Source organism: Etheostoma cragini, chromosome 18 (assembly GCF_013103735.1).
Source record: "Etheostoma cragini isolate CJK2018 chromosome 18, CSU_Ecrag_1.0, whole genome shotgun sequence".
Classification (NCBI taxonomy): Eukaryota; Metazoa; Chordata; class Actinopteri; order Perciformes; family Percidae; genus Etheostoma; species Etheostoma cragini.
The window spans coordinates 4,334,023-4,360,247 of record NC_048424.1 but is presented as its reverse complement, the minus strand read 5'-3'; the positions used below and the strand labels follow the sequence as shown (position 1 = coordinate 4,360,247).

General features: G+C 40.5%; 4 protein-coding genes across 7 annotated transcripts in view; 3 read left to right on the top strand and 1 right to left on the bottom strand.

The window, feature by feature from the left end:
* The window catches only part of map3k5 (mitogen-activated protein kinase kinase kinase 5), a 70,946-nt gene extending 67,023 nt beyond the window's left edge, over positions 1–3,923 (top strand). For both annotated transcript variants that reach the window (XM_034900704.1, XM_034900703.1), the window contains 3 exons: positions 1,111–1,232; positions 1,589–1,665; positions 2,722–3,923. In XM_034900704.1, the coding sequence (XP_034756595.1) occupies positions 1,111–1,232; positions 1,589–1,665; positions 2,722–2,782 (260 nt within the window). In that variant the 3' untranslated portion in view covers positions 2,783–3,923. The remainder of the gene's footprint in view (positions 1–1,110; positions 1,233–1,588; positions 1,666–2,721) is intronic.
* Positions 3,924–4,909: 986 nt separating this feature from the next.
* Positions 4,910–11,341, top strand: lrp11 (low density lipoprotein receptor-related protein 11). Its single transcript, XM_034900705.1, has 9 exons — positions 4,910–5,752; positions 6,641–6,798; positions 7,980–8,121; positions 8,444–8,569; positions 8,748–8,951; positions 10,045–10,212; positions 10,303–10,359; positions 10,448–10,540; positions 10,635–11,341. The coding sequence occupies exons 1-9, from the start codon at positions 5,185–5,187 to the stop codon at positions 10,787–10,789; spliced, it is 1,671 nt and encodes a 556-aa protein (XP_034756596.1). The 5' UTR covers positions 4,910–5,184; the 3' UTR covers positions 10,790–11,341.
* A 1,338-nt stretch (positions 11,342–12,679) lies between these two features.
* Positions 12,680–20,558, bottom strand: pcmt (protein-L-isoaspartate (D-aspartate) O-methyltransferase). 2 transcript variants are annotated; one of them, XM_034900708.1, is made up of 8 exons: positions 20,293–20,558; positions 17,538–17,642; positions 17,400–17,431; positions 16,870–16,974; positions 16,590–16,710; positions 14,901–14,986; positions 14,559–14,728; positions 12,680–13,599 (listed from the first exon to the last, which is right to left on the bottom strand). In XM_034900708.1, the coding sequence occupies exons 1-8, from the start codon at positions 20,471–20,473 to the stop codon at positions 13,587–13,589; spliced, it is 813 nt and encodes a 270-aa protein (XP_034756599.1). In that variant the 5' UTR covers positions 20,474–20,558; the 3' UTR covers positions 12,680–13,586. The 2 variants fall into 2 exon arrangements, with proteins under 2 accessions (XP_034756599.1, XP_034756600.1); XM_034900709.1 differs by having other exon boundaries at positions 14,502–14,728; positions 20,293–20,443.
* Positions 20,559–20,604: 46 nt separating this feature from the next.
* Positions 20,605–25,845, top strand: nup43 (nucleoporin 43). 2 transcript variants are annotated; one of them, XM_034900707.1, is made up of 8 exons: positions 20,605–20,964; positions 21,064–21,186; positions 21,559–21,636; positions 22,536–22,698; positions 23,198–23,333; positions 23,467–23,618; positions 24,471–24,587; positions 25,321–25,845. In XM_034900707.1, exons 1-8 carry the CDS (start codon positions 20,845–20,847, stop codon positions 25,548–25,550), a joined length of 1,119 nt encoding a protein of 372 aa, XP_034756598.1. In that variant the 5' UTR covers positions 20,605–20,844; the 3' UTR covers positions 25,551–25,845. The 2 variants fall into 2 exon arrangements, with proteins under 2 accessions (XP_034756598.1, XP_034756597.1); XM_034900706.1 differs by having other exon boundaries at positions 20,605–20,979.
* Positions 25,846–26,225: the final 380 nt, after the last annotated feature.

Sequence of the window (26,225 nt, the reverse complement as noted above, 5' to 3'; positions counted from 1 at the left end):
ACTGAAGCTGTGTCGTACGCCATATTTAATTTCCTTTGCTTTAAAGTGACGGATCTGGGGCGATATCTAGCCAGTAAGAACTCTCTATCCACTGTCACCACAAATGAAGGGAAAGCCTCAAATAAATAATCTTTTTTTTTTTTAAAGAGAAGAACATGACCGCTCCGAGGCAAAAATGTTTCACATTTTTTTAAATGCATGTTGTCTCCTCGCGTCTCTTCCTCGACTACTCCACTCGAATCTCCAGTGGGCGGGACTAAGACCCAAGGAGAGGAATCAGGGATGAAAAAACTGGGAATTGGGAAAGGCCCAGAGAGACAGACAAGGATGCAAGGGGACACAAGGGAAACCTGTCAGCCTTTCAGCTCTCTGGGTCTCAGAGACATGCTGTATTTGCTGGACTTACAGCTGCATAGGAAAGGGTTGCAGATCGTTGGAAACCACGACCCGTGTATCCGCATGTGGACCCTTTCCCTCTTGGATGTAGTGTATATGGAACTTTTCCCGGTGCGGATTAATGGAGCGCTTGGAAAAAATCTGGACACTTGGCAGAGCATTGCGGACTCTTCTTCTTCCTCTTCTTCTCTGTGTGTGTGTGTGTGTGTGTGTGTGTGTGTGTGTGTGTGTGTGTGTGTGTGTGTGTGTGTGTGTGTGTGTGTGTGTGTGTGTGTGTGTGTGTGTGTGTGTGTGTGTGTGTGTGTGTGTGTGTGTGTGTGTGTGTGTGTGTGTGTGTGTGTGTGTGTGTGTGTGTGTGTGTGTTTCTTTCTGCATGTGTTTTGTCTCCCCTCCCTCCCTTTTCCCTCTGAGTTTTTATTTTGGTCCTGGGATGCGTTCCTATGTGCCAGTGTATTGTTTGTAACTGTTTTGTAAATGTGTTTTTTTAATTTGAAAAATAAATAAATAACAATAATTTAAAAAAAAAATGATCACAAACAAAGAAAAGAAACACAAGGAAATACTCAGTCAAGGCTGAGACTATGGCACTTTATGGCTACACAAAAATCGTCACTATGGATGTAATGGTAGAACTCACCTTAATTTCGCTTTGTCACACACAGTTCTTTTTCCTGTGTATGTCTAAAAGCATCTGTCTGCTATATTTTCTGGCAGACGTCCCCGTATCCTCAGCTTGCCCTGAGGGACAGAGGAGTCCACCTGCAGAGCGACAGGAGGACTCAGAGATGACCAGCTGGCTGAAGCTGTACGGCGCTGACCAGGACTCCATCGATAGAGTGAGTCCCTGCTTTTACTCATAATTAGCTAGACCTTGTCTATTGGTTAACGTCTCACAATGACCGCACCATGTGATACAGTACCTGGTTAAATCTTTGAGACATTAGAGCTGGTTTTTCGTCGCTCTATAATTTCCGTGTTCACCATAATTTAGACTTTTTTTTATAAAGCCCTTTTTTTAAAGAATGTTACTGGGTGCTTTACCCCTTTTTTATTTTAACTAGAACAAACCATGAAATAAAAGACCGTATGAAACATTGTAAAGTTACAGTTCCATAAAAAAGAAAGTAACCTAAGAACCAATTCTTGAACTCATGCAACTGTATAGTTTGTTTCATGCATTTTGTTTCTCCAGATACTGAATGAGAAGTACACGTTGAACGACATTCTCCACGATGTAACAAGAGATGATCTCAAGAGTTTAAGACTGAGGTAGTGAACTTTTTTTTTTTTTTGCCTCTGTTTCACTTCTGTTTTCTGTATTTAGTCACTAAAATACATGCTGCAGCTCTCCAAATACAGGAAACACAGAAGTGAAGCTAAGCTATCTGTGTTGCATAATGGAGCTAGTTCTGACGTAGTTTCCTGTTTCTGAGGCTTGCACAGAGCAACGCAGCCCTGTAGTGACTCATAGTGTCAGCTTCATTTCGCAGAAATCCTTTGAGCTGACGTTGATAAACAAAACTATATTTCCCTTCGTCAGGACTTGTGTGAAACTGAGCTCGTAGGTTCTCAAATTGTTTACATGGGTGACAGTTTGGTTCTGGATGTGGATCTAGAAACCTACTGTACATGTGGGTAACACTACGTTTAAAATGTAGGACTGGGCACATCTGTAAACATGTGTATTAGCTGACTACTACTACACCAGTTTTCATCTCCTTTTCTCTAATTTGTGGCAGCATGTCACCTCGTAGTGTATCATAATCACATAAGAGACACAAAAAATCATTGATACAAACTCCATCACTGTGTGTTGGTTTGATAAAGTTCTGCTTTTGGCGCCCCTCAGTGGTTACACAAAGCACATGATGGAAGACAGCAGGACTCACCACAGTTATTGACAGTGACTCTCCAGGGAATCTGCAGGCTTTGGATGTCTTTAAAAAGCATTGAATTCCATCTCCTTAAAAAATTAAAGTTGCATGTCTTCAGGAGATTTTATGCTAAAAGCGAGACTGTGGATCATGTGCACTTTTTTGTGGAGACCAATTAGCAAACACTGATACTACTGTTAGCTACAGTAGCTACAGGAAGTTAATCAATTCATCAGCAAGTGTCAATTTTTGCAAAAAAGAATGTAATGAACTTTAATTAACTGATCATTTTTAAATGAATCCACCCATCCATCCAGGAATGATCTTACTACTGGAAAATACTGACAAAATTGTGATACACTGAGTAGAATTACTTGTGTTTGTAAGTTCTGTTCTCACAACAGTGAATTGTACAGTGTAACCTAACCGTCTTTTCTCTTTATCCGGTCAGAGGCGGGATCCTGTGTAAACTATGGAAGGCCATCACAGACTACAGGCAGAAGCCAACCTGAGGCCTTAAGTAGCAACAACCATTCAGAAAAGCCAGGTCCTTTGTCCCAGCAACTCAGTATTCTCTCTTTTTCCTCCGTTTTTACAAGAGCAAGACTTTTAGGAGAGAACCCTGTGTTTGCCGTCGCGTGCACAGAGCGGCTTTCCACCAGCACAAGAGACTCTGACTGGTCTCGTCGGAGTAGCTTCATCATTTTGAAAAAATAAAAGGATGTTGGGGAAAAAAAAACTTTGAAAGCAACAATAACTGAGAAGTGCCACAAGTCTGGTGGACTTTACACAGCGTTTTGTTACAGGTGCGTTAAAAATGACAATTGGTGAGAAGATATATTGTTAAAATCTTGAATACTGCCAAAAGATTTTCTCCTGTCTTTACAAGATGTAAAAGATTACAAGACGTTTACAAAACTGGAGAGTTTTCTAGTACAAGCCTGAGATACAAAATACACCCAAAATCATCTGAACTAATATTTTTATCCTAGCATCTTATCACTACTTTATTTAAATATGTTTTTAATTTAATTTTTATGGTAATCTAAAGGATGTCGGTGCATGCCCTGCTTTTATTTTATTTTGTATATCCATACTGAGACTTATTTAAATTGTTTTTTTTCACGTTTCCTTTTATAATACAAATCTACATTTTTATTTTTCAGAAAAGTGTAAATATTGTGTTACGGAATAACATTTGTGTCCTTTACAAATACAAAGATAAACATAGTTAAATCTCCATGTGGATTGACCGTGTCTATAATCAAAACATGTGAAACATTTATTGTATAGTATTGTATTTTTTAGTGTCACAAATTATAGTATAATATTTAGTTGGTATAATTAATATATCATTAAATCATTTGCTCTGTTTTTATTGTTGTACACTGACAGAATTGTGCTTATCCTGCTTGTGTAGACATATATATTTTGTTTCATATCTATGTGTGTAGATATGATCATTCAATCAGACGTCATGAAAAATTTGAAATGAAAGCAAACTTATGTGGAAGAGCCTTGACCTTTAATTATTTTAAAAAAAGTTTCAGACATGGGGAACATAATCATGAGAAGTGTGTACGTTTTGTTTCATATCTAAAATGATTCAAGATTTTTCTGCCATGTTGTTAAAATAAAATGCTTCATCTTGAACTGTGAAAGAAATGTGTTACAATATTCTGTTACAAATGTGATTGGATACACTGAAGTAGATTTATTTAAATTGAAAAAATAGTTTGGTATGATGGTTATATGAAATGGTTCCTCTACTAATAGAGAGAAAAGACAAAGCTCTACCTGATATAAAACTAATTGACAATTGTCAAATGCATATACTGTTCACCATAGATTTCCGTTTTCCAGCCATAAATTAAGATTTTTACTTTTCAAAAGTAAAAACTTACATTACTTTTAAATGCAAAACTACAGTAGGCTAGAAAATAATAATAATAATAATAAAGGTGTTTTGGTATGATACAGTCATGTCAGAAAGTAAAACAGAATGAACTGATCAGCAAAAATAAAGTAGCATAATATACCAAACTATTTTTCAGTAGCAGTAATTCCATTTTTTTGTGGATCTTCATAAAAAATATGAAAGTGTTTACATGAGTAATCAAACAGAGGCAATTCAATGTGCTTTACAGAGTGATACAACGGTTAAAATGAATTAATAGACAGATACATACAGTCAACACACACACCCACACACACCTAAGCTGCCTCAAAATATTGCAGGACGACAATACTATAAAAATAAAAAATAAAAACATACAATTAGCTTGAGGGTATAACAAAAACAAACTGAACACAAACTATAGCTAAATAAATAGAAATGTCTCCCATGTGTGTTGTTGCTGTTAAGACGAATATATAGCGTACCTGATTATAAAAGCAAACACCAGTAGAAAGTAGAGACAGGGAGGTAAATAGAGCTACGTCACAGGTGTGTTAGCTTTCCACTTGACATATTTATCCATCATTGTGACGTCAGTGGTTTCTGCTGAGCAGCCAAACGTCCTGGTCTCGCCTTTACGCCTTTCTTTAACTGTCTATGCTCATCACGTATTTTTTGTGTAATTTATTTTTGATATATGTGCTAATGCTGTTTAATTTTATCTCTGTATGTTGCTTTTTAAAAATAAAAAATAAAAACGTTTTGGTCTCGCGCTCGCGGCCGTCTTCCTCCTCACCATGACAACGACAGATTTCTAGCATCGTCAGAGGACAACCAACCTCGTAATCACCTTTGCACATGATTTAGCTAGCTAGACGCGGCTGTTGTGTAACACACCGGGTTTTACGTGACAATTACAGATATATATTTCATGTAGGAAGGCCGTCTTTGCGGGGTGGTGCGTCGGAGACCAGCGCGAGGCACAAGAGGGAGACGCCGTTTAATTGCGTGAACAACATGGCTCTTCTTCAGCATCCCCGGCTGCTGCTGCTCGCTTGTGTTGTGCTGTTGAGCGCTGTCCAACGTATCTGCACTCGGTCTTTGCCAATATCGGATCTAAAATCTAAAATATCAGGCGTGGAGGAGCTGTTGGAGGAATTCCGCAAGCAGCTCCAGCAGGACCAGACGTACAGGACAGGCGATGTGACTGACTCCTGTGTGGGCGACTTTAACGCCGTCGGGGAGCGCATCATCCGAGCCCGGGCCTCCATCGAGCAAGGGGCCACCTTCCTGTTAGCCCCGGACAGGGTGTACACCTCGAAGGACTGTCTGCACGCCTGCTGCTCCCAGCCTCACTGCACCGTGGCGGTGGTCCAGCAGGACCAGAGGCAGACCGGGGACAGTCTCAGCTGCTACCTGTTCAACTGCACCTACAGGAATAAAAATGTCTGCTCCTTTGCACCGCAACAGGGCTTCACTACATACAGCCGGACTCCCAACACAACGCAGGGACACCTCCCTGCTACATCCAGCGGTGCAGCCAGGAGGCCCGGGGAAGGGCGTCCGGATGAGGTGGATACACAAGGTGGGAGATGCTGCCTTAAAATCACAGGCTTACAGGCTACGTTTTACAACCACCTAAATATTTAAAGAATTGCTCTATATGATTTATCTTGATTTTAATTTTGTTGTTCATGCATTGTGTTGACACTATAACATGTCCTGCAGGACCCTTGGTTACACTTGTAGTTACCAATTTGTGTTGTTCACTCATTATGCTGGATAGATAAGAAATTTTTACTTTATACTCATACTGGTAAATAAAAGCTGTATATTTAGCATGTATCTAGGCTTATGCACTATTTAATTATATGCTTTTATAGAAGAGAAATTAAACCCCAACGGTAATTTATGCTATCTTTTCCTTAAGGTTGGTACCTAAATCTTCAGTGGGTTTAAGAAAACATGACTTTGGTCTCAGAATAATGGCCCTTAGTAAGTAATATAATCAAATGAGATAGACTGTATAGTAACTACTTATCTTTATAAAGCAGGCAGGTTGAGTTAATGATTTACCTTTTAGGTTCTAGCTGTGCAAAATTAGGCCAGGCCACTGAGACCAGCAGCAGGTGTTTTTTCTCTCAATCATTCACCGACTGTTTTGATAATCACAAAATCATATCAAGTTAAGTCATCAAGTTAAAAATACAATTTATTCTATTGTTTCAGCTTCTCCGAAGTGAGGATTTGTTTGTGTTTTTGTTATTTTAAAGAAAATACATTCTACTTTTGTGTTGTTTGTCATACAAACCAATGTGTCTCAAGTTGCCGTTAGCTTTTAAGACATTTTCTCTGGCATTTTCCCCTATTTAACGACAATTATAAGGACAAGAAAGAGTAAAATTGAAATAAAGTAAGCATGTAGTACACATCCTCCATATTTTCATGGTTTTCCCTGTGGCTGATTATGCAGATGTGGATGAGCCTCCTCGGAGTGATGCTGGACAGGATGTGGTGATCCAGCTGCCCACAGACTGGGCTGTCCTGGATGGACGGGACAGCGTTGACGACCATGGCATAAGCCACTATGAATGGACTCTCGTCAAGGGGGACACAGCCATCAATATGAAGGTCAGGGAAGGCTCATAGCCGAGGCATCTTGCAGTAAAATAATTAAATGCAGTTTTGTTTGGGTGCTCAACGCGAGAATGAAAGCCTGAAAACAAACACAGGGGATCCCACAGAGTGAGTTTAGAATATATACAGGAACAGCTCCATTGTTCCTTCTTCTCACAGGGATCAGATGATGTTCAGTCACTAATCACCCTCACAGACACCAGTGGGAAATTGCTTGTTTGTTATAGTTAAAGATGCTCTAAGCAATGTTGGATGACATTTCTTCTTGTTGATGTTTGAAGTATTTTTAAAGTATTGAGAGTAGCTCGCCCCTCCCTCTTCCTCATCCTGTCCCCTCCCCCTTCCTTCTGTAATACCGCACACTTTTACAGTGTGTTCTGGGGACAGGCAACTAGCAGATAATGAGGAGATGTTTTTTACAGTGTGTTCTGGAGACAGGCAGCTAGCAGATAATGAGGAGATGTTTTTTACAGTGTGTTCTGGGGACAGGCAGCTAGCAGATAATGAGGAGATGTTTTTTACAGTTCGTTCTGGGGACAGGCAACTAGCAGATAATGAGGAGATGTTTTTTACAGTGTGTTCTGGGGACAGGCAGCTAGCAGATAATGAGGAGATGTTTTTTACAGTTCGTTCTGGGGACAGGCAACTAGCAGATAATGAGGAGATGTTTTTTACAGTGTGTTCTGGGGACAGGCAGCTAGCAGATAGTGAGGAGATGTTTTTTACCGTGTGTTCTGGGGACAGGCGGCTAGCAGATAGTGAAGAGGTGTTTGCTGTATGTGACAACAAATGTTGTAGCCTAAAACACGCGTGACATCACTGAGAGCACCTTTAAGTCAACAGAGTGGCCAGAGCTCCATAATGCCTGCTGCACCAACAGAGATAAGAGTTACGCCCAAACCTGTCCCATGGACAGCAGAAATGTTGGAGCCTGCTCTCTGTTAGCAGCTTAGAGGCAACATGTGAAACATCTGCTACAAAGTGTCTTGCTTTTTAAATAAATACTTGTTACACTGTTCATCTGTGGTCAGTTTTCACCATTTTACAAGCAAAAAACTTCTGCTGTCATTTTTAAGACAAGATCAACTTTGGAGAACTTATAAAGGTCTGTGGAAAATCTCAATCTGTCCATATATGATTCATTAAAACCTCATCTTTTTGTATCTGTTTTGAAGGCATCTCATCCTGGGCTCCTGAAGATCAGCGGTCTCCAGGAGGGAGTCTACTCCTTCCAAATGACTGTCACTGACACAGCGGGCCAGAAAAGCTCTGACAACGTCTCTGTCACTGTGCTGGCCCCAAAACACCAAGCAGAAGGTGAAGTGGTCACCAAAACATAGGTCTATGTTGTGTTTTTGTTGTTCCTTTTCAGGGCTCCTTTTAATTTTATTGTTAATTCTTAAGAGGTGTGATATATTGCTGGCTTTTCTTTCACATGAATGGATCCCTGACTAACTTAAATTTTCTTGAGTTGTTTATCTCAATCATATAAAATGGCAGCACTAATGATGTAACAACATTAAAGAACATGTACAGTACTTTAACCTTTTTCATTTCTTTTAAAGATGGGGCTTTGTGGTTACAGTGCAATACTGTTACAGTTTAGCCAGTGTCTAGCTGTAACTTTCTTTGTCCACAGTGTGTACAGGCCTCTGTTCAAAGTACCAGTTCAAGTGTGATGACGGCTGCTGTATTGACATCACCTACGCCTGTGATGGGAAGCAACACTGTCCTGACCGCTCTGATGAAGACTTCTGCCCAATGTGTAAGAAACCCGTGGTTCTTTAGAAATGAGAAATGTTTTGTTTGTTTAAATGGTGAACGTATTTTATAACCTCTTATAATCTTGTAATATCAGGTTCAATTAAAGGGATGTAAGAATGGAGGAAACTTAATCAAAAGCATGGATCCTCCCATCGTTTGTTTTTCTGTAATTTCTTTAGTTGACAGCAACAGGAAGTCAGTGACCCACCCTGCTGATCTGTCAAACCCTCATCGGCCTGTAGCCCAGACAGATGAGGCAGAGGATGGCTCCATGCTTCAGACCGGGCCCAGAAAGACCACAGAGAACATCATAACACCTCAGGACAGGAGCCATGCCGCTCCTCCACAAAGTCCCACTCAACAGGAGGCTTCAGCCAGTCATGGTAAGGTTGTGTTTGTGTTTGAAGAGCTTTATTCTCACTTACAGGGCATCTAATATGTGCACAAAGCAGTGTGGTGATACAACATAGAGTGGTAGTATCATATAAATGGTTGGATGCAAGTCCACAAGCATTTCTTTTACTTGATCTGTATTTGGTCAAATGTTTGCATCACAATATGACCCTCCATCGCTGTGTCCTGAGTGCAGTATCCCTTTGTGACAAGGCAGAGAGGGATTTTAGTGTGTGTCTGGACATAGAAGCAGATGGAGGCCCTGTAGGCAGCCACTGAGTCATAACACTGAGCTCAAAATGCTGGTGAATCCTCAGGGCCACTCAGCATTCAGCATCCTGGGAAAGCAGCACTTTGCCTGCGTCCCCTCTGAGTGCTAGAACAAAGCCCCTCTGTCCCCGCTGCCATCCGATCCCCGAATCAGGCTCAGATTGACCTAAAGGAATTGGTATTTTACTGCAGGTAATGCATTCTCAGGAGTCTTTTCTTCGTGTCACAAATGCTCAGTCCCATGTCTAAATGCTTGGTTAAATAAGGCAAAACCCAATCATATCACGTATAATGGGTTTTAAAAAATACTCAAATCTTTACTCTCAGTTGGTTGTGAATATGGTTGTTGATAAGAATGCATTGACACTCCTCAGGATTCAACTTCACTTTCCCTTTTCAAAAAAGGCTTTTCTCATTCATCAATATTTTGGCCACTTGCAGGACACGAGCTGTAAACACAACAATGACATATGATGTGTCTCATGTCAGTAAGCAATCGCCAATTTACACATCCAGCAGACCTAGAGCAACATTAGCTTTAATATGGAGTTGTGTGTCTGGCCACCTGGCAAATGTACATGTAATATTCACTTTCTTATCCGTTTTGAACTCCACCAACTCAAATATCTGACTCTGTGACTTAACTCTTAAACTTATGTGGAGTCAGTGTATCTGCAATTATTTTGACAAAGTGATTCACAAAAATGCAATACTTAAACTTTGCCCACATCTTTTGTACTCCACGTGACGCACTCCTAATGTGTGTCATGTAGAAGGTTGACAGTGTCTGACTCTTTCTCTCTGTTGCTGTAGATCCATGTGCTGCAGCTCCAGTTGTCGGACCCTGTAAAGGCACCTTCCCACGCTGGTACTATGACCAAAATGTGGGAGAATGCAAACACTTTCTGTATGGTGGATGCCAGGGCAACCATAACAACTTCCTCCAGGAATCTGACTGTGTCAGTGAATGTATACAAAAAGGTGAGTATCTGCTTCTTGCCCATTTCTTTTTTTAATCTAATTTTTATATTTGCAACCACATGAAACATGTTTATTATAAATATCTTTTAGGTCCGGCTTTCAAACCAGCAACCGTGGCTCCTCCAATAACCAAACAGACGGAGATAGGTAAAGCCACAGTGTATTTTAATCAAACTGACAGACCAGTAAGTGTTAACTGTTTTCAAATTTAATTGGATTTGTTTCTTTCTTGAAGCTGGCCCTAGAGTCTCCCAGAGCCAAGCAGAGAGCGACGTCCCTGTCTCCAAACCATTTCCAGTAGTAGGAGGACATCCAGTACCAGAGTCAGGTAAGACCTAATATGAAAGTTTTGGTTTATATGTACCTCTTGTTCTTTTTTATGTCATACAAATTTTCCATATGGCCTCTGTTTCATCCTGAAGGTGCAATTCTTCCTCTGGCTCTCGGCCTAATCATCACTGCACTGCTGCTGCTTATGATCGGCTGTCGTCTCAGACTTGTTCGACACAAGCTAAAGAAAGCTCGACCCCTCACAACGGAGGAGTCAGATTACCTCATCAACGGCATGTACCTGTAGCCAATCAGCCACGGGCAGCAAACGGAGAGCGTCAAAATCTGAGTAAGAAACACAGGTGTTGTCACCACAGCCTGAGCCAGGACTTTTTGAATTTGCACTCTGTTTCTTGCAGCCCAGTGTCTTTAATTTGTCCTAACTTCAGGGTGGAAACATCCCATATCTCTTTAGTGGTGAACGTTTTCTGAACATCACCACCTGACTGGTTAATCTGCTGATAGATGCTGCCTTCAAAGCCATTGACACATATTCAGATGCTTGTGAATTCATATGGTTTAAGGATATCTGAATGAATCCACGATGAAAGAGTCTGCATTGCTAGTTCGATACTGATATACAGCTGTAAACATTCCCCCCAGTGACTTCTGGGATATATACAGTAGGATATAATCTTTTTTCCCCCTTTACCAAAATGAAATCTAAAACACAGGTTACTTTGATGCAGAACATTTTTATTTCCACTTGTGATGTATTTTTCCTAATTAGTGCTGCACAAAAACATGGTGTTTCTGCCACTGGATGGCACTAATGTGGCATGTCTGTGCTGTACATTTGATTTGAAGGTCCCATGATATGGTGCTTTTTGGATGCTTTATTTAGACCTTACTGGTCCCCTAATACTGTATCTGAAGTCTCTTTTATATAGACCTTAATGTTCCCCTAATACTGAATCTTAAGTCTCTTTCCCAAAATTCAGCCTTGGTGCAGAATTACAGCCACTAGAGCCAGTCCCACAATGAGCTTTCCTTAGTATGTGCCATTTCTGAGTCTGTAGCTTTTGAGGAGAGAGTCGGGGGGGCATGGTGGAGACTGGGGGTGTGGCCTTGACCAACTGCCACTTTGCTCGTTTGCAAGAGATTATGTCTCTCTCTTTCTCATGTGCGGGCAAAGCAGAGAAAGGGGAGGTAATCTTGCCCCTTATGACGATCCATAAAGAGCAATTTTCCAGATTGGCTCATCTGAGCTTTGATTTTCTCAAAGGCAGACCAGGATACCCAGGGCTCGGTTTACACCGGTCGCCATTTCTAGCCACTGAGGGACCAATGGCAAGCTGGGAGAACGCATATTAATGTTAAAAAACCTCATAAAGTGACATTTTCATGCCGTGGAACCTTTAAGTTAACTTGCCTGAGAAGCAGAAATGTAACGCATTGGAGTGCCTGTCATAGCTGATTAGCAACAAATTATACTTCAGAATCACATGAAGCCATAGCAAATTCTGTCAAAATCTATTCCTGTCTAAATGTTGTTGCATATATTTCTTTATTGAGCAAAGCTATGTGGAGTATCTACTATATTTGCACACATGTATTCCCCTCAAAGTGCTGTCTTAATGTGAGAAATTAAAGTTTATTATATATCAAAAACACTGGTGAGATCTGTTGATAAAGTAATTCACAAAAAGGCACCCCTAAACCTTTTACCACATCTTTACTTAAGGTCATTAGTTGTTTTATTAGTTTGTTCAATTAAGAGACCGAAAGGTTTACACTACACATTACACCCAAATTATCTGCAGTTTTCATTCAAAACTAATCAACATGTTTTCATTTAAAAGTTTACTATTCTTAGATAAAGAAGGGAAATATTTTTCCACCAGATCATGTGAAAATATTGCATTTAGACCACCAAATAGGGAAAAATACATTTGACAAACTTAGATGTAAAAATCATTTAAAATCATCTGAACATTTTATAAACAATTTTTTGGTGGCTAGTCTCCAAATTCCCAGGGTTGGGGTCGAGTTTAAATAATCTGGAATCCTGACCTCCTTAATTAACCCTAACCCTAACCCTCTGGACTCCTGACCTACTTGTTCCAGCCCTGCCTGCAAGACTTCATAATGAAATATTTATTTAACACAAGGTTGCACACAAGAGATTCCACAAAAAAAACAGAAGCATCTTTTTATTTTTCACGTGCCATTCCAGAAATTGTTAAACCCAAATATCACCCATCACCCCAAATAAAATGTGCTTTTTCGATTTCAAGAAAACAGACATTCATTTGCTTTATATTGGTTGGAGTTTATTTTGGCAATCAGTGACCACCCCATTTGGTATCAGTCACCAGAAGAGTCTGCGCAAATTGTTAAGTAAATACCAGCGGCGGAAAGCAACAGATCACCGGGTGGAAAGCACAGCCCTGTATGTGTCGGTGTTATCAGTGCACAGCTCTCTCTGCAGTACTTGCAGTATAATCCAATGGGTTGCTTATTCTATGTGGAGAATGACGAGTGCTGCACATCAAACAGGACATGTGGGTTACATCAGCCATTGTGTTGCCTGTGTGTGTGTGTGTGTGTGTGTGTGTGTGTACTAATACTGCTGGCAAAAGCTCATATTTTAGCAGAGAAGTCTACAGTTAGATGATCCACACACACACACGCCGTAGCTAGGTGAGTTATCTATAAGTTTCAGGCTTTCCTCGTTGTTGTCCGGCGTTCCTCCTACAGTCAGCTTTGATGCTGCTGAAATGTTATACTGCAAAAATGGCTGATTGCAAATCAAATAAACCACCAAAAAAAATTCAGCCGTTAAAAAAAGAATACATAACCAAAAAGATGGAGGCCTGAAAATAAAAAAATAAAAACAAAAGCCTTTACCACTATTTCTGTGCTGAGCATCAAGCAGTCTTTCTCCCCAGCCCTTCTTGGCTGTCATCAATGTGATTCTCTAGTCCATTGTTAGACTTAAACAAAAAGAGCATGTTTTGTTATGCTTATGGGCTGTGTGACCCCCATCCAAGTTTTTCTTTCCAGGTTCAAACATAAAGGTGGATTATGGACTGTCTTCCTCTTCAAAGTTCATCCCTGTGACAAAGAGAAGTCAATGTCAGAAAAGGCACTAAAAGTAGAGTGACATGCAAAAACAAATCCATCCTCCCGTCATGCAAACAGTTATCATCACATGGAGTATGTTAAAGGTCCCATGACATGGTGCTCTTTGGATGCTTTTATAAAGGCCTTAGTGGTCGCCTAATACTGTGCCTGAAGTCTCTTTCCCCAAATTCAGCCTCAGTGAGGAACTAGAGCCAATAGAGCCAGTCCCACAATGAGCTTTCCTCATTTGGAAGCCGTGATGTATCTTTCTCATAGAGGGGGGCAAATTCTCTGGGCAGGCAAAGCAGAGAAAGGGGAAGTAACCTTGCCCCTTATGACCTCATACAGTACAACATTCCAGATCGGCCCATCTCAGCTTTCATTTTCTCAAAAGTCAGAGCAGGATACCCAGGGCTCGGTTTACACTTATCACCATGTCTAGCCACTGGGGGACCATATGCAGGATGGGGGAACTTATATGAATGTTTAATAACCTCAAAGTTACATTTTCATGCCATGGGACCTTTAAGATCCCAGTAAAATGCAAACAGAATTTTTTGTCTACATCTCACAGAGTAGAAGATCAAACAGAATAGTCATGGAGTTTGTGTTATTAGCATCCAAATTCAAAAAGAACTCATGCTCTTGAAAACCAAGCATATGTCTTTATACTGCTGCTATTCAATTTATTTTGTGTTTGTGACTATGACTTTAAATTTCATTAGTCAGGCAGTTTTTGTTTTTTGTTTTAATGGAACCAATTGGGAGTTTTAAAAAACAATGAAGGAAACGTGCAGCTAGTTGGTATGGTATGGAAGAAGCAAAAAATGTCAACCAGCAGCAAAATGCAGCCCCTTGTGATCCATTGCCTGCTCCAAGCCACACCATTTCACCTTTGCCACTGTGAGAAGGAGAGAGAGGGAGGAGGGGGAGAAGGAAGTCACTTCCACCTGGACCACTGCTTGTCTTTGTCTGTTAAAGGCACATAAATCACCCCCATCAAGGGCTTCATTTTGGTGCTGCCGTCCTCCAACTTATCATACTGCTCCAGCATCTGGTTTCCTCCCGCCGGGCCAACGGGCAGAATCAGCCGCCCGCCGGGCTTCAACTGGTCTAGAAGCTGGGAGAGAGACAAGGTCTTAGTATTTTAGTCGATAGCATCGTGATACAGAGGACCTGGACCATTACGCATTTAGAAAGACATTTCATTGCTAATTTAATCCTGGTAACAGTGTTGTTGTTTTTTGCGTTGACTTCGATCATCAGCTCGGAAATTATTCAGATAGACTTACAGCTTGGGGGACATTGGGTGCTGCTGCGCCAACATGGATGGCATCATAAGGCGCTTCCTCAGTGTGGCCCAATCGCCCGTCTCCCACTGAAAAACACACACACACACACACGCACACACACGTTTCTCCATATTGCACTTTAACTATTATCTGTCTACTCTGTATTTACATCAATTGCAGTTACTCATTAAAGCACTGCGGTGCTGGCAACTCTTCGTTCATGCTGTATCTGTTTGATTAATCTATTGATCGTGTTCTCAATTACCTAGGTCATTATTTAGTCTAAGAAATGTCACAAACACAGACAACTTCCTGTCACATGGTACTGGAGCCTAAGCCTGTAAAGCAGAGTCAAATGGAAAAATAGTATTTGCACTCAATACGCTGGTGCTGCATCAGTAACGTGACAATATTTTGAGTATGACATCTAGTTTCTTTCACAAAGTGCAGACATTTCTAAATATACAAGTGATATCTTAAAATAGTTTATTCCTGTATCAGCCAAAAAATAAAGAATCTTCTGATGTAACTTTGACATCCGATAGTTTAAAGTCTAGGCGCAATAAGCTTTAGTATCAACCGACACCTTTTCAGTTTGTTTCATGTTCTTCTCTACTATTTTACTGGGTGGTATTGCCTTTTTTAACAGTTTTTTAGTATAGTATTAGTTTTGTTTGCACACTTCTCTGTGTAATTACTTTCAGACTAAATTAAAAGTAAATACAGAATATTTAGAATCATCTAGCAAATGTTTGGTACTTATACACAATTAATATCAACAGTGGACAAAACTGGAACTTATTTTCTGTTGACTGACTAAACTGAGACACAAGAACACAAGGAAATAAACTGAACCTGAAGTAAACAGATGTGTTTGCCCACCAATCCTTACAATATGTCAAAACTGTAGCTGATATTCTTTTGAAATATAACAGAGCAAAGGATGATTGTCTGTTGACTGCCTGCTTTTATTCATAGCCTGGTTGTGTCTGCGCTACCACCCTCCTGCAGAGCAGGTGAAAGTAGGTACTCACTTCATTATTTAACACGGCACAGCTCTGTCTGCTGAGCTACTCAGTTTGTTTCCCCACTAAAGAGAAGACGGCAAGAGCTAAGGACCATTACACTCTCCCTTGTTTTAAGAGGGGCCGGTTGAAAATTCTTCTATTCAGATAGTTCCCAGAAAAAGACAAAAAAGTAAATGGCTGTTCCTTTTCATCTAGTCTTGCATCGCCAGACCTTCCTCCACAGCGCTGCGGAGGACGGTCTGGCTAGTCCACAACATTACGGGATGGGAGAAAAACATGCTCTGGTTTATTGGCATTTCTTTAAACCAATCACACTCGTCATGGGAGGTGCTAAGCGCCGGACGGAGCCGTGGTGCCTGTGCAAAATAGCCTCGGGAAGGAATTTTGTTTTTGTTGGAACGTGTACGTACAAAAGTTGTTTTAGTTATGTTAGAGAAAACTGAGATTGGAGAGATAGTCTAGCTAGCTGTCTGGATTTACCCTGCAGAGGTCTGAGGAGCAGTTAACCGTAGTCCTCAGAAATCCACCAGAGTTACAAACTCAAAGCAAAGCAGAAGGAAACGGACATCCGGCTGAAAAGAGGTGCATCCAGCAGAATTTCCAGCAGCAACGGACGTGGTCCGTCGTGGATATAGACTACCTTTCATCAACGACACCTTACCTAGTAGCTTGACTCTGCCCGATGTTATCAAACTGGGGTCGTCTTTCTTCACATTGGTTACAGAATCGTCTACAAGCTCTTTGATGTGATCAATTCCTATAACTTTCCCTTTAGCCCCAACCTGCAAAGCAGAGGGAGCATTTGGTGCTCAGTTCATAATAACAATATCACAACATTTAACATGTTAATTGGTTGACAAGCTAATTCATCTTTCAGTTTGAATTAATCAGAATGCCACCAAAGAGAAATTGTATGTGTTTACCCGTCATGTGTGGCTCACCATTCGTGCGAAGCAAACCGAGAGGATTCCACTGCCGGAGCCAACGTCCAGAGCCTTGGCTCCCTCATACAGCTGGTCATGTAGAAGTTCCAGGGCGTAGGCGTGCTGGGTGGAGGGAGGGGACGTCAACAAGAAAACTGCATGACAACCCATCAGTCAGCATACATGTTGCATCTTATGCTGCCTCTGACAACATAAATCCTACCCAGTACAGCTAACAGGCCAACATCACAACCTGTCTCTTTCTGTTAACATTACAAAATGATCAGTTTTATGTTGGTGTTTTAAAAAAATTAACATTTGTCAGTTTGTTGACAATGCCAGAAAGATTTAACTGCCATTGTAATCCACTAAAGATTGTTGATAAGGTTTGATTTGGAATAAAAAGGTGAAGGTAATTAGTTTTTCTCTGGCTGTTTCTCTTTGTTATCTACTGAATGATTGTATGTGAGCAGGCTTTACAACAAAAAACTGATCAAAGTTGGTATTCACAGGATGCAGAAATGTCTGAGAGTCTTTTAAAGTCATACCATGTGTGGGGCACTGATGGTTGCTTGGTAGCCTTTTGGTTAAAAGAGAGATTTTGTTAGTTCCTCCATTGGACAGCAGACTGTATTTGCATTCCAGACTGTGCTGCTATGCATGAATAATTAGGTGAGCGGACGTACCTATTGACTGCGGCGAGTCCATGTACGGATTACACCTAGAGAAATGGGCTCGGTCTGTGGCCAGCATGACTTCATAGACCTTGTCGGACTTAATAATGCCATTTTCTGGGGATGCAAAAGAGTTTGTGTCACTTCCTTTTATGCAAACATAAACAGGCACAAACACCAGATGGGAATATGTCACATAATCTTTCAGCAGATGCAAATAGGAATACATAAAAGAAAAATAACCCACAGACAAGGACAGACAGAATTCAGGGATATTAGGCATTACACAGCCAAATGCTATAATTACTGGTACCTTTGGGATGTGAAATATGACATTTACCATGAGACGTTGTGAACCATCCGAATTGCTATCTTTTCCTTCAATTCTTATGTATTATACCATTGTCAATGAGCAGCACTTCTTTATGGCTAAACTGAATTTTTAGATGATTTTATCTCACTGTGAGGATGATAATTAATTGCATTAACCAATAACAAATATTTCTGTCTGACGTTTTAATAATTTCTCAACTAATTTTCCAGAAAATGTATTACATCTTGATTTATAATTACTTATATTGTTACAGAGGCTTGTGTCCATATTATCCTCCCTATGGTAGTGGCACGTATTAGAGAAAAAAATGAAGAAAATAAATCTATACAAAATGATATGTCTATGCAGGAAGAACAGTGGAGAACACTGGGACAAAAAGAAATTAAACATATAAAACATAAATGCATGAAGATGAAGTTTTAAATCACAATATGCACATTATGATAAACAGACTATCAGAGAAAATGTAAGACAAAATGTAGTCAGCAGCCCACAAGCAGGAAGCCTTTCAGCAGCAAAGCGTTAAAGTTTATAGACGTGTGGTGGAAGGAACTAAAAAAACTTCCCAAAGAATTGCAAGTGTCTTCCTAAAATCTCTCATAACAGGTTCCTGTAGCAGCTGGTGCCAAAGGCAGGAGAAGCCAACGACAGCCGGTGGTGCTCTCGTTACCGTCTCTGCTCACCGCCAGAGCTGTGCGCCGCTTTAGGATGCATACAAAAAAACATACAAGCTGCCAGATGGACACCTAGTACTGATTTTGGGAATTAAAATAACCCATACTGGCAGATTTCAAGCTGTTTTCTTCCTATTCGTAATTTTTCGCAGATTCAAAATTCTTGTTGCAAGCCCCCAGGTGAAGCAAACAAACTATGTTGTTTCTAGGCCACAAATACACGGGAAACATTTCATTTTCCTCCAACACAAAACATGCTGAACTTAAATAAATCATAAGGCAGTCAAGGTTTAAAAAATAAAAATGCAACTGGGTGAACTATTACTGCCAGTACTGACCAGTCCAGGTCACTGGTCAGGAGGACACATACTATTTTAAAAAGTCTTGACTTAGCATGCAGCCTGAGTGTGACCTGCTCAAATTCAGTTTATGAAAACTGGTTGCCAAGTTGCATAAATGGCAGACATCAAAAGGGGATGCTAATGAATTTAAGTCAAAAGCCTTTTGGTGATGGCGCCTGGTTTGCTCACCTTGTAGAGCGGGCGCCCATAAATAGAGGTCTACTCCTCGACTCCTCTCGCCTTTCAAGTCTAAGCTGTCCTATACAAATAAAGGCCTATAAATGCAAATAAATTAAAAAGCCTTTTGGTAAAAGCCTATTTGACCTTTTCCTTTTGAAATTTTCAGCATTTTAATTTACTGCATGACAGCTTTACATACTGAGGACAAGTCTAGAAGACTTCTTTTTTGAACATACATGATTGCAACATATGGTCAATGTAAAAACGAGAGAGATATAAAGAGATATAAAATAATATCTGCCAAGAAAGATAAAGAAGATTATGCAAATTATGCTTTTATTAAAAGCAAATGTAGAATGACTGACCATTGCCCTCAAAGCATACAGCCTTTGGCAAAATGCTTCCAGCTGAACTTTCTGTTGCACTGCTGGACTGCACAGAATATAAATAGCTCTGGTAGATACTTTATATTGAAAGTGGACATGCACACTCAAGTCTGCAGACACCATCACGTTTAATAGCATTTACATGCATGCATGTCATCATGTCAGATCAAAGCTTGTGTCTGTCAACCACTGAGTTTCCCTCTTAACCACACAATGCCATCTGACTGCAGAATAAACCATGTGGCACTGATGACATTGATCACAGTGTTCTTAGCACCAGATAGCAGCAGTCTAGCAGGGTGGTACACTGAGCCACTGCTGGTTTTTTGTCAGAGCAACAACTAACTGCCGCTCACACAGCATGCTGCCATTTCCAACCACTCACTAACAAGGGCACTGTGGAAACTAGAATCCCGTGTCCAGCTGGCAGTGTCATTCATGTAAAGCGAATGGCACAGAGATAGATAGCTGTCAATGAATGTGGGCAGGGCACTTAGCAGCGCTGCTATCGCTAGCTACAATGTCCCCAAATGACGCACATAGAGCCAGCGGGCTAATCTAACCCGACACGAAATTTAAACTGATAAAATCTGTGACTATAGGTGATTTGTGTATTTGTTGTTAATTTATTATTTTTTGCAGCGACGGAAGGCATGCATCTGCTCCACAGCGTAAACGTGGTTTGGGAAAGGGGTGGAGAGAGGTAACGCTAGCTAGGTCAACAACAACATATCACTTAGCTTAGCTCCCGCTCCTCCTCTGTTAAAACCTCAGCTTTCAAACTAAACCGTTTCCGAGCGACCTGTCTGCATCGGCGTCGGTGCTGCCGCCGTACAACACACTGGGACTTACTGCGGAGGTTGTTAACAAGCTCTGCGTGGCTGGCTCCTCCAGATTTCCAGGCCATTATTACACACACTTTGCGGAGTAAGTAGACAGCCGCTGTCAGTGCCGCGCCTGCGCCAACCGTTTTGCCGAGGAAGCTGACAACCTCGAGAGCAGGCGGCGGAGCGGCGGATACGTCACGAGACATCCAAAATTATTTCACCGCGGGGCGGTCTCCCTAACACACACCCTGATACTGAACCGGGGCATTTTTTTAAATACTTTTTAAAAATATAAGCAATCAGCTAAGCTTAAATGCAGAGGGGGAAAAGACCAGATCGCTCAGTCAGTGCATATTCAGATTTGCCGCAGTAACACAGACGGTGGCCGGTAGGTGGAGTGCGACTCTTGTTAATAGTAAATGTGCGAAAGTGGCCGGATTGGAGAGCCTGACCTAGTTGGGCCACCGTAGTTACGTACAAAGTAGTAGGCGCGTACCGTACATTGATTTTGCCCATGTATGCTAAGCTAACACTAGCAATCGTTTTTTTTTAACTTAACGTGTGTGAAACTGTTTCAATGGAGAGTGTAAATGCCAAGTACGTGTCCCAGAAAGTCAGTAAAACCAGATGGCGCCCTGTATCGCATTCGTCTTTGCAGCAACCGGATATCTTTGCGACCGGCTCGTGGGATAACGAGGTTGGCAAGACAACTGTCAGTTGTATCGTTTTCTGCTGCTTGTTCATCGTATTTGCTTCAAATTACAATGATTATCTAATCAGTGTGTGTCTTTTATAGGATAACAAGATTTCCTTTTGGTCCATTGGGAACCATGGAAGATCAGACATGGACGATGGATTTGAAGGAGACCCACAGCTTTTATGTGAACACAAGCATGATGGAGATGTTCTGGACCTTCAAGTAAGACACTCATTGGGAATCTAAGCTAATGTTCCAGCCTATAAATGGGACTAAAGTAAAGAATATTAAAGCTGAGCTGAAATGGGCACTTGCAAACATGTTATTTAGGATTGGTGCATAGAGGCAACTCTTTCTCATGAAAATGAAGAGGTCTTTAATATAAAGGGATTATGTTGCAGAGAACATGAATGCACAAGGCATTGCATTGTTGAACCAGGACAACAGGATCTTAAAAGCAAGAGTGACAATCACACTCATCAATGTAACCTTTTTACTGCTCTAAGACAGGATAGTCCAATTGTTTGTCTTTGGGAGAAAAAACATCTAACTAATAATGTTGTGGCTTTTTTCCACCTCTGTCTGTTTTTACAGTTTTTGGACCAAGAAAGAATTGTCACAACATCGTCAACTGGAGCAGTCACCATCTTCCGCCATCACCACAACAGTCAGGTACACACTGGCACAATTATGTCTTTTAGATACCCACGTTTCACACTCAATGAGCTTATCCATGTCCAGTCTATTTAGGATGACTCCCATAAAAAGCCCAAAGCCTACAGCATACAGGGACAGAGTACAGCCAATCACAGCAGACCTTGGGATCACTCTCGTGTTTTCCCTCTGTGCTTCACATGGCACATTTCACGGCGTTGCTGATATCATTCGACAAACTGAAAGATTTATAACATAAAACAAATCAAGCTTGATCAAAGCGTATTGGAAATAGAAACGCAGTTAGGATTTATATTCAGGGATGGTGCATCTGTAAAGTCACTATTGTGAAAGACAAGAAATGTATAATAATAATAATAAGTGTATTTGATATAGCACCTTTTACAGAGAAAGTCACATTATAAACATTTGTAAAACATACAGTAAGAAAATAAGCAAGGAAAAAACAATGGCAAAACTTGTGGAAATTATTTAAAAGATTAAAACCCAAATTTGCAAGTTACAGGTCTGTGATTTTATATGTTATAGTAACAAAACATGGGGAACTTTAACTGTGATTAGAGAATTATTTGACCTTATTTGACTGGATTTTAGCTAGGAATAACCCATATGTGGACATACTACCTGTACCTAGCTGACATTTGTCTGGTATTCCTGATGCTATCTGCCTATTGTGGGAGTTATATAACAGTTACAGATCATCATGTCCTCAAGGTATGTAATTAATGACTTTATAAACCCTGATCTACCATGACTAAAGTCACGTCAGTGTAAGGAATTGTCCACACAAACACGTTGCAATTTAAGGAAGGGCATGTTGGACAAAGTGCAAGTAAAACATACTTGTGGTTTTGTAAATACAGGATATAAATGTACTTCTTCTCTCTCGGTTGCAGACAGTATCAGTTTCTCAGCGCTGGCCGAGAGTGCATCGTTACCCATGTGACAACGCTCCCTGCACCGGTGTTGTGTGCAGCAGTCCCGAGATTGTTACAGTTGGGGAAGACGGCAAGATTATCGTCTTCAGGGCCGATCAGGAAGGAGTGATTCGAGTCATAGGTGAGATTGAGATTGGGCTAATCTAGCAGCACGTCTCATTACAATGCACACAGATTTACAATTTTTAGCATACTTTGTCCTCTACAGGTTATGAGAGTTGAATATAATGACTAACATTTTTTACATTTTAACATACTATTTAAGCAGTTGCACGTTTTGTTTTCCCAATCTGTGTATATTCAAATATTTGTTCTTATATTTTTACTCCTGTACATTGTATATTCCTTCTCTGTAAATTGTATGTATGTATATTGTATCCTAGTATTTCATTTATATTTATATTCTGTGCTGTATGACTTATGTATGTTTGCTTCTCTAACACCATAATTTCCCAATTTTTGGGATCAATATCTATCTTTCTATCTATCTAACATCTTTAACCTTTGTTAGAGCAGCACGTCTCATTAAAATGCACACAGATTTACAATTTTTAGCATGCTATGTCATCTTCAGGTTATGGGAGATGAGTATAATGACTAACTTGTTTAACCTTTGTTAGAGAATGCGGACAGCAGCACGATTCATGCTGTGACTTACCTGAGGACAACAGAGATTTTGACAGTGAACTCTATCGGCCAACTCAAACTGTGGGACTTAAGACAACAGAGCAACTCACCATCCCAGATTCTCTCCTTGTAAGATCTCCTCTGTTTTATCCATACAAAAATTACATTTCTAATATTTTGTTCTGCTCTTTCCTTCGTGCATGTTGTATTTGGATGATGTTTCATTTTTATGTGTGGTTATAGTAACTTGTTTCCCTTGCAGGTCCGGGGACAGACTCCCTCTGCACTGTGTGGACAGACATCCGAACCAACAGCACATTGTTGCCACAGGAGGGCAGGACGGCATGCTCTGTGTCTGGGATGTGAGACAAGGCAGCACGCCCTTCTCACTCATGGAGGCACACACTGCTGAAAGTAAGAGTATATTGTGGGCAGATTCATTATTTTGCCACTTTTAAACATACATATGAATTCTGACGTGGTTATACAGACGGGTTCATAAATATTGGGACATCGACACAATTCTAATCTTACTCTATACACCACCACAATGGATTTGAAATTAAAAAAACAAGATGTACTTTAACAACTGACGTCCAGCTTCAATTTAAGGCTATTTACATCCAAATCAGGTGAAACAGTTTGTATATGTGCCTCCCACACCAAAGGTAATGGGACAAGTGGCTGCTCAGCTGATGCGTGGCCAGGTGTGTGTTATTCCCTCATTATCCCCCTTACAAGGAGCAGATAAAAGGTCTAGAGTTCATTTCAAGTGTGCTATTTGCATTTGCTGTCAATTCTCAGTATGAGATCCAAAGAGCTGTCACTATCAGGAAAGCGAGCCATCATTAGGCCTGGCAGAGCATCACCAGGGATGAAACCCAGCGTCTGGGGGGGGGTCTGTGTGTCACACACTTCAAGCTGTCATTGAGTATTTAAAAGTGAAAGTTTGATTTATGATTGTTAAACTGTCCTATTACTTTTGGTCCCTTTAAAAAATGGGAGGCACATATGCAAACTGTTGTAATGCCTACACCGTTCACCTGATTTGGATGGAAATACCCTCAAATTAAAGCTGAACATCTGCATTTAAAGCACACCTTGTTTGTTTCATTTCAAATCCATTGTGGTGGTGTATATTAGCCAAAAGATTAGAATTGTATCGATGTCCCACTAATTATGGACCCAACTGTAAAATATGTTTTTCTTTTTCAATGACTTTTTGTCATTGTTTTGTATACATTTTTGTTTGGTTTTTCTGAACAGTGTGGGAAGTCCACTTCCACCCGACCAACCCAGATCACCTGTTCACATGCTCAGAGGATGGTTCACTGCTGCACTGGGAGACTTCTACACCGTCAGACATGCCCTCCTTCTTACAAGGCAAGTCAAATTATTCTGTCTGCTATTCAGTTTAATCAGCAGGGGGATAACACACATTATTTCAAAAAAATTAAACTGCTAGGTGCTGCCGAGAACCGGCATTTTACTGCAAATAAGGCATGTAATGTACAAGCAATATTTTCCCATCATACGCAGACAATGTTCACTATCTATGTCATGTATAGGGTTAAAAAGATGCTGTTGTGTTACTGTGGTTGTCAGCTGTGCTCATCCCCTCACAGGAGTTTGAAGTGAAGGCTTGTGGGAAAAAGAGCAATAACAGGTTGCATATGGGCACCTGGAGCCCCTTTAGGATCCTTTCTGGTCTTACTTTCAAAGTTAAAGTACTAACATGATGCTGCTGTGAAAGTTTAATAATGTGAACAGGTTTAAATGTTAGAGTTTGTGAAAAACATTTTTGTGTGTTTAAAGGATGTTACTTAGTACATTTGCTGAAGTACCTTTTCCCATTGTGGGTTGTACAGGAACTGAAATATTAATCACAGGATAGATATATATACATTTTAAATGTATTAGTCATAAAACCGCAGCTTTTATTGTTTGGTTGTCAGAATGACCATAAAAACACTGAGTCAGCTGGTGTGATACAGACAGCCAGGAGCTGCACAAGCTCCATATCAACCTGCTAAGGAAACTATACACCAACATAATAATAGTAAAAAGTATTAACTTGTAAAATGGGAATAGACATGGTTTTGTTGTTGTTTTCCAGGCGGCAGGAACAACAGCATGATATCTCGCAGTGCGATGGCCCCGGCTGGAGGGAACCAGTCTCTCATCAGCACCTGGCTCAGCGCAGACTCCAGTAAAGGCCGCCTGGAAACGACCCACATGCTGCCCAGCCAGACGCTGTCTGTCAACAGCTTGGATGTACTTGGACAGTGTCTTGTCTGTGGGACTGACGGAGAGGCCATTTTTGTCAACAGACAGGTCCCAGTTTGAAAGAGTTGTTAGTGCACAGGTGCAGATGTGGAGGAACATCTGTTTGTTGTCATTTGAGCAAATAGGGTGCCCCAAATACTGTGTTCAAAAGTATGCTTCTGACATTTTGGCTTTCCTTGTGTATTTGTTTGTCATATAAGGTTGCATACACACTATATTTGCTCATTTTTTGGATGGATACATCAATGGATCAAGGTTTTTGTAGATAACTCCAAGCAGAGTGTTTTGAGAGTCCTTTTGTATGGATGTCATTTAAAACTGCTTTGAAATAAATAAATAAAGCCTTTACAGAAAATAGTCTGACAGTTTTGTGGTAGAAAGTTGAAATCCTAGGGAGATCATGCTTATTTTTTATTTTTTAATCTCGTCACAAGGGATTTAGCCCCACCACCCGTTTAGTCCTCATTTCAAAACTGTAGTGATCTCCCAGTAGTACTTCCGGTCTTTCTGTTAAAATTAAAGTCCCAACATGGTGATTTGAAAGGCAAGTTTTGTGTGCAGTCTCTCATTGGCGCTCAGTGTGACTAAGATTATCCTGTTTTTAATTGAAATTGAACAAAAATACACCTCAGATTTTGATTATTTCTGAGGAACCATTTTTAACCGATTTATTATACGTTCAATTCAATTCAATTTTATTTATATTATCAAATCGCAACAAGAGTTATCTCAAGA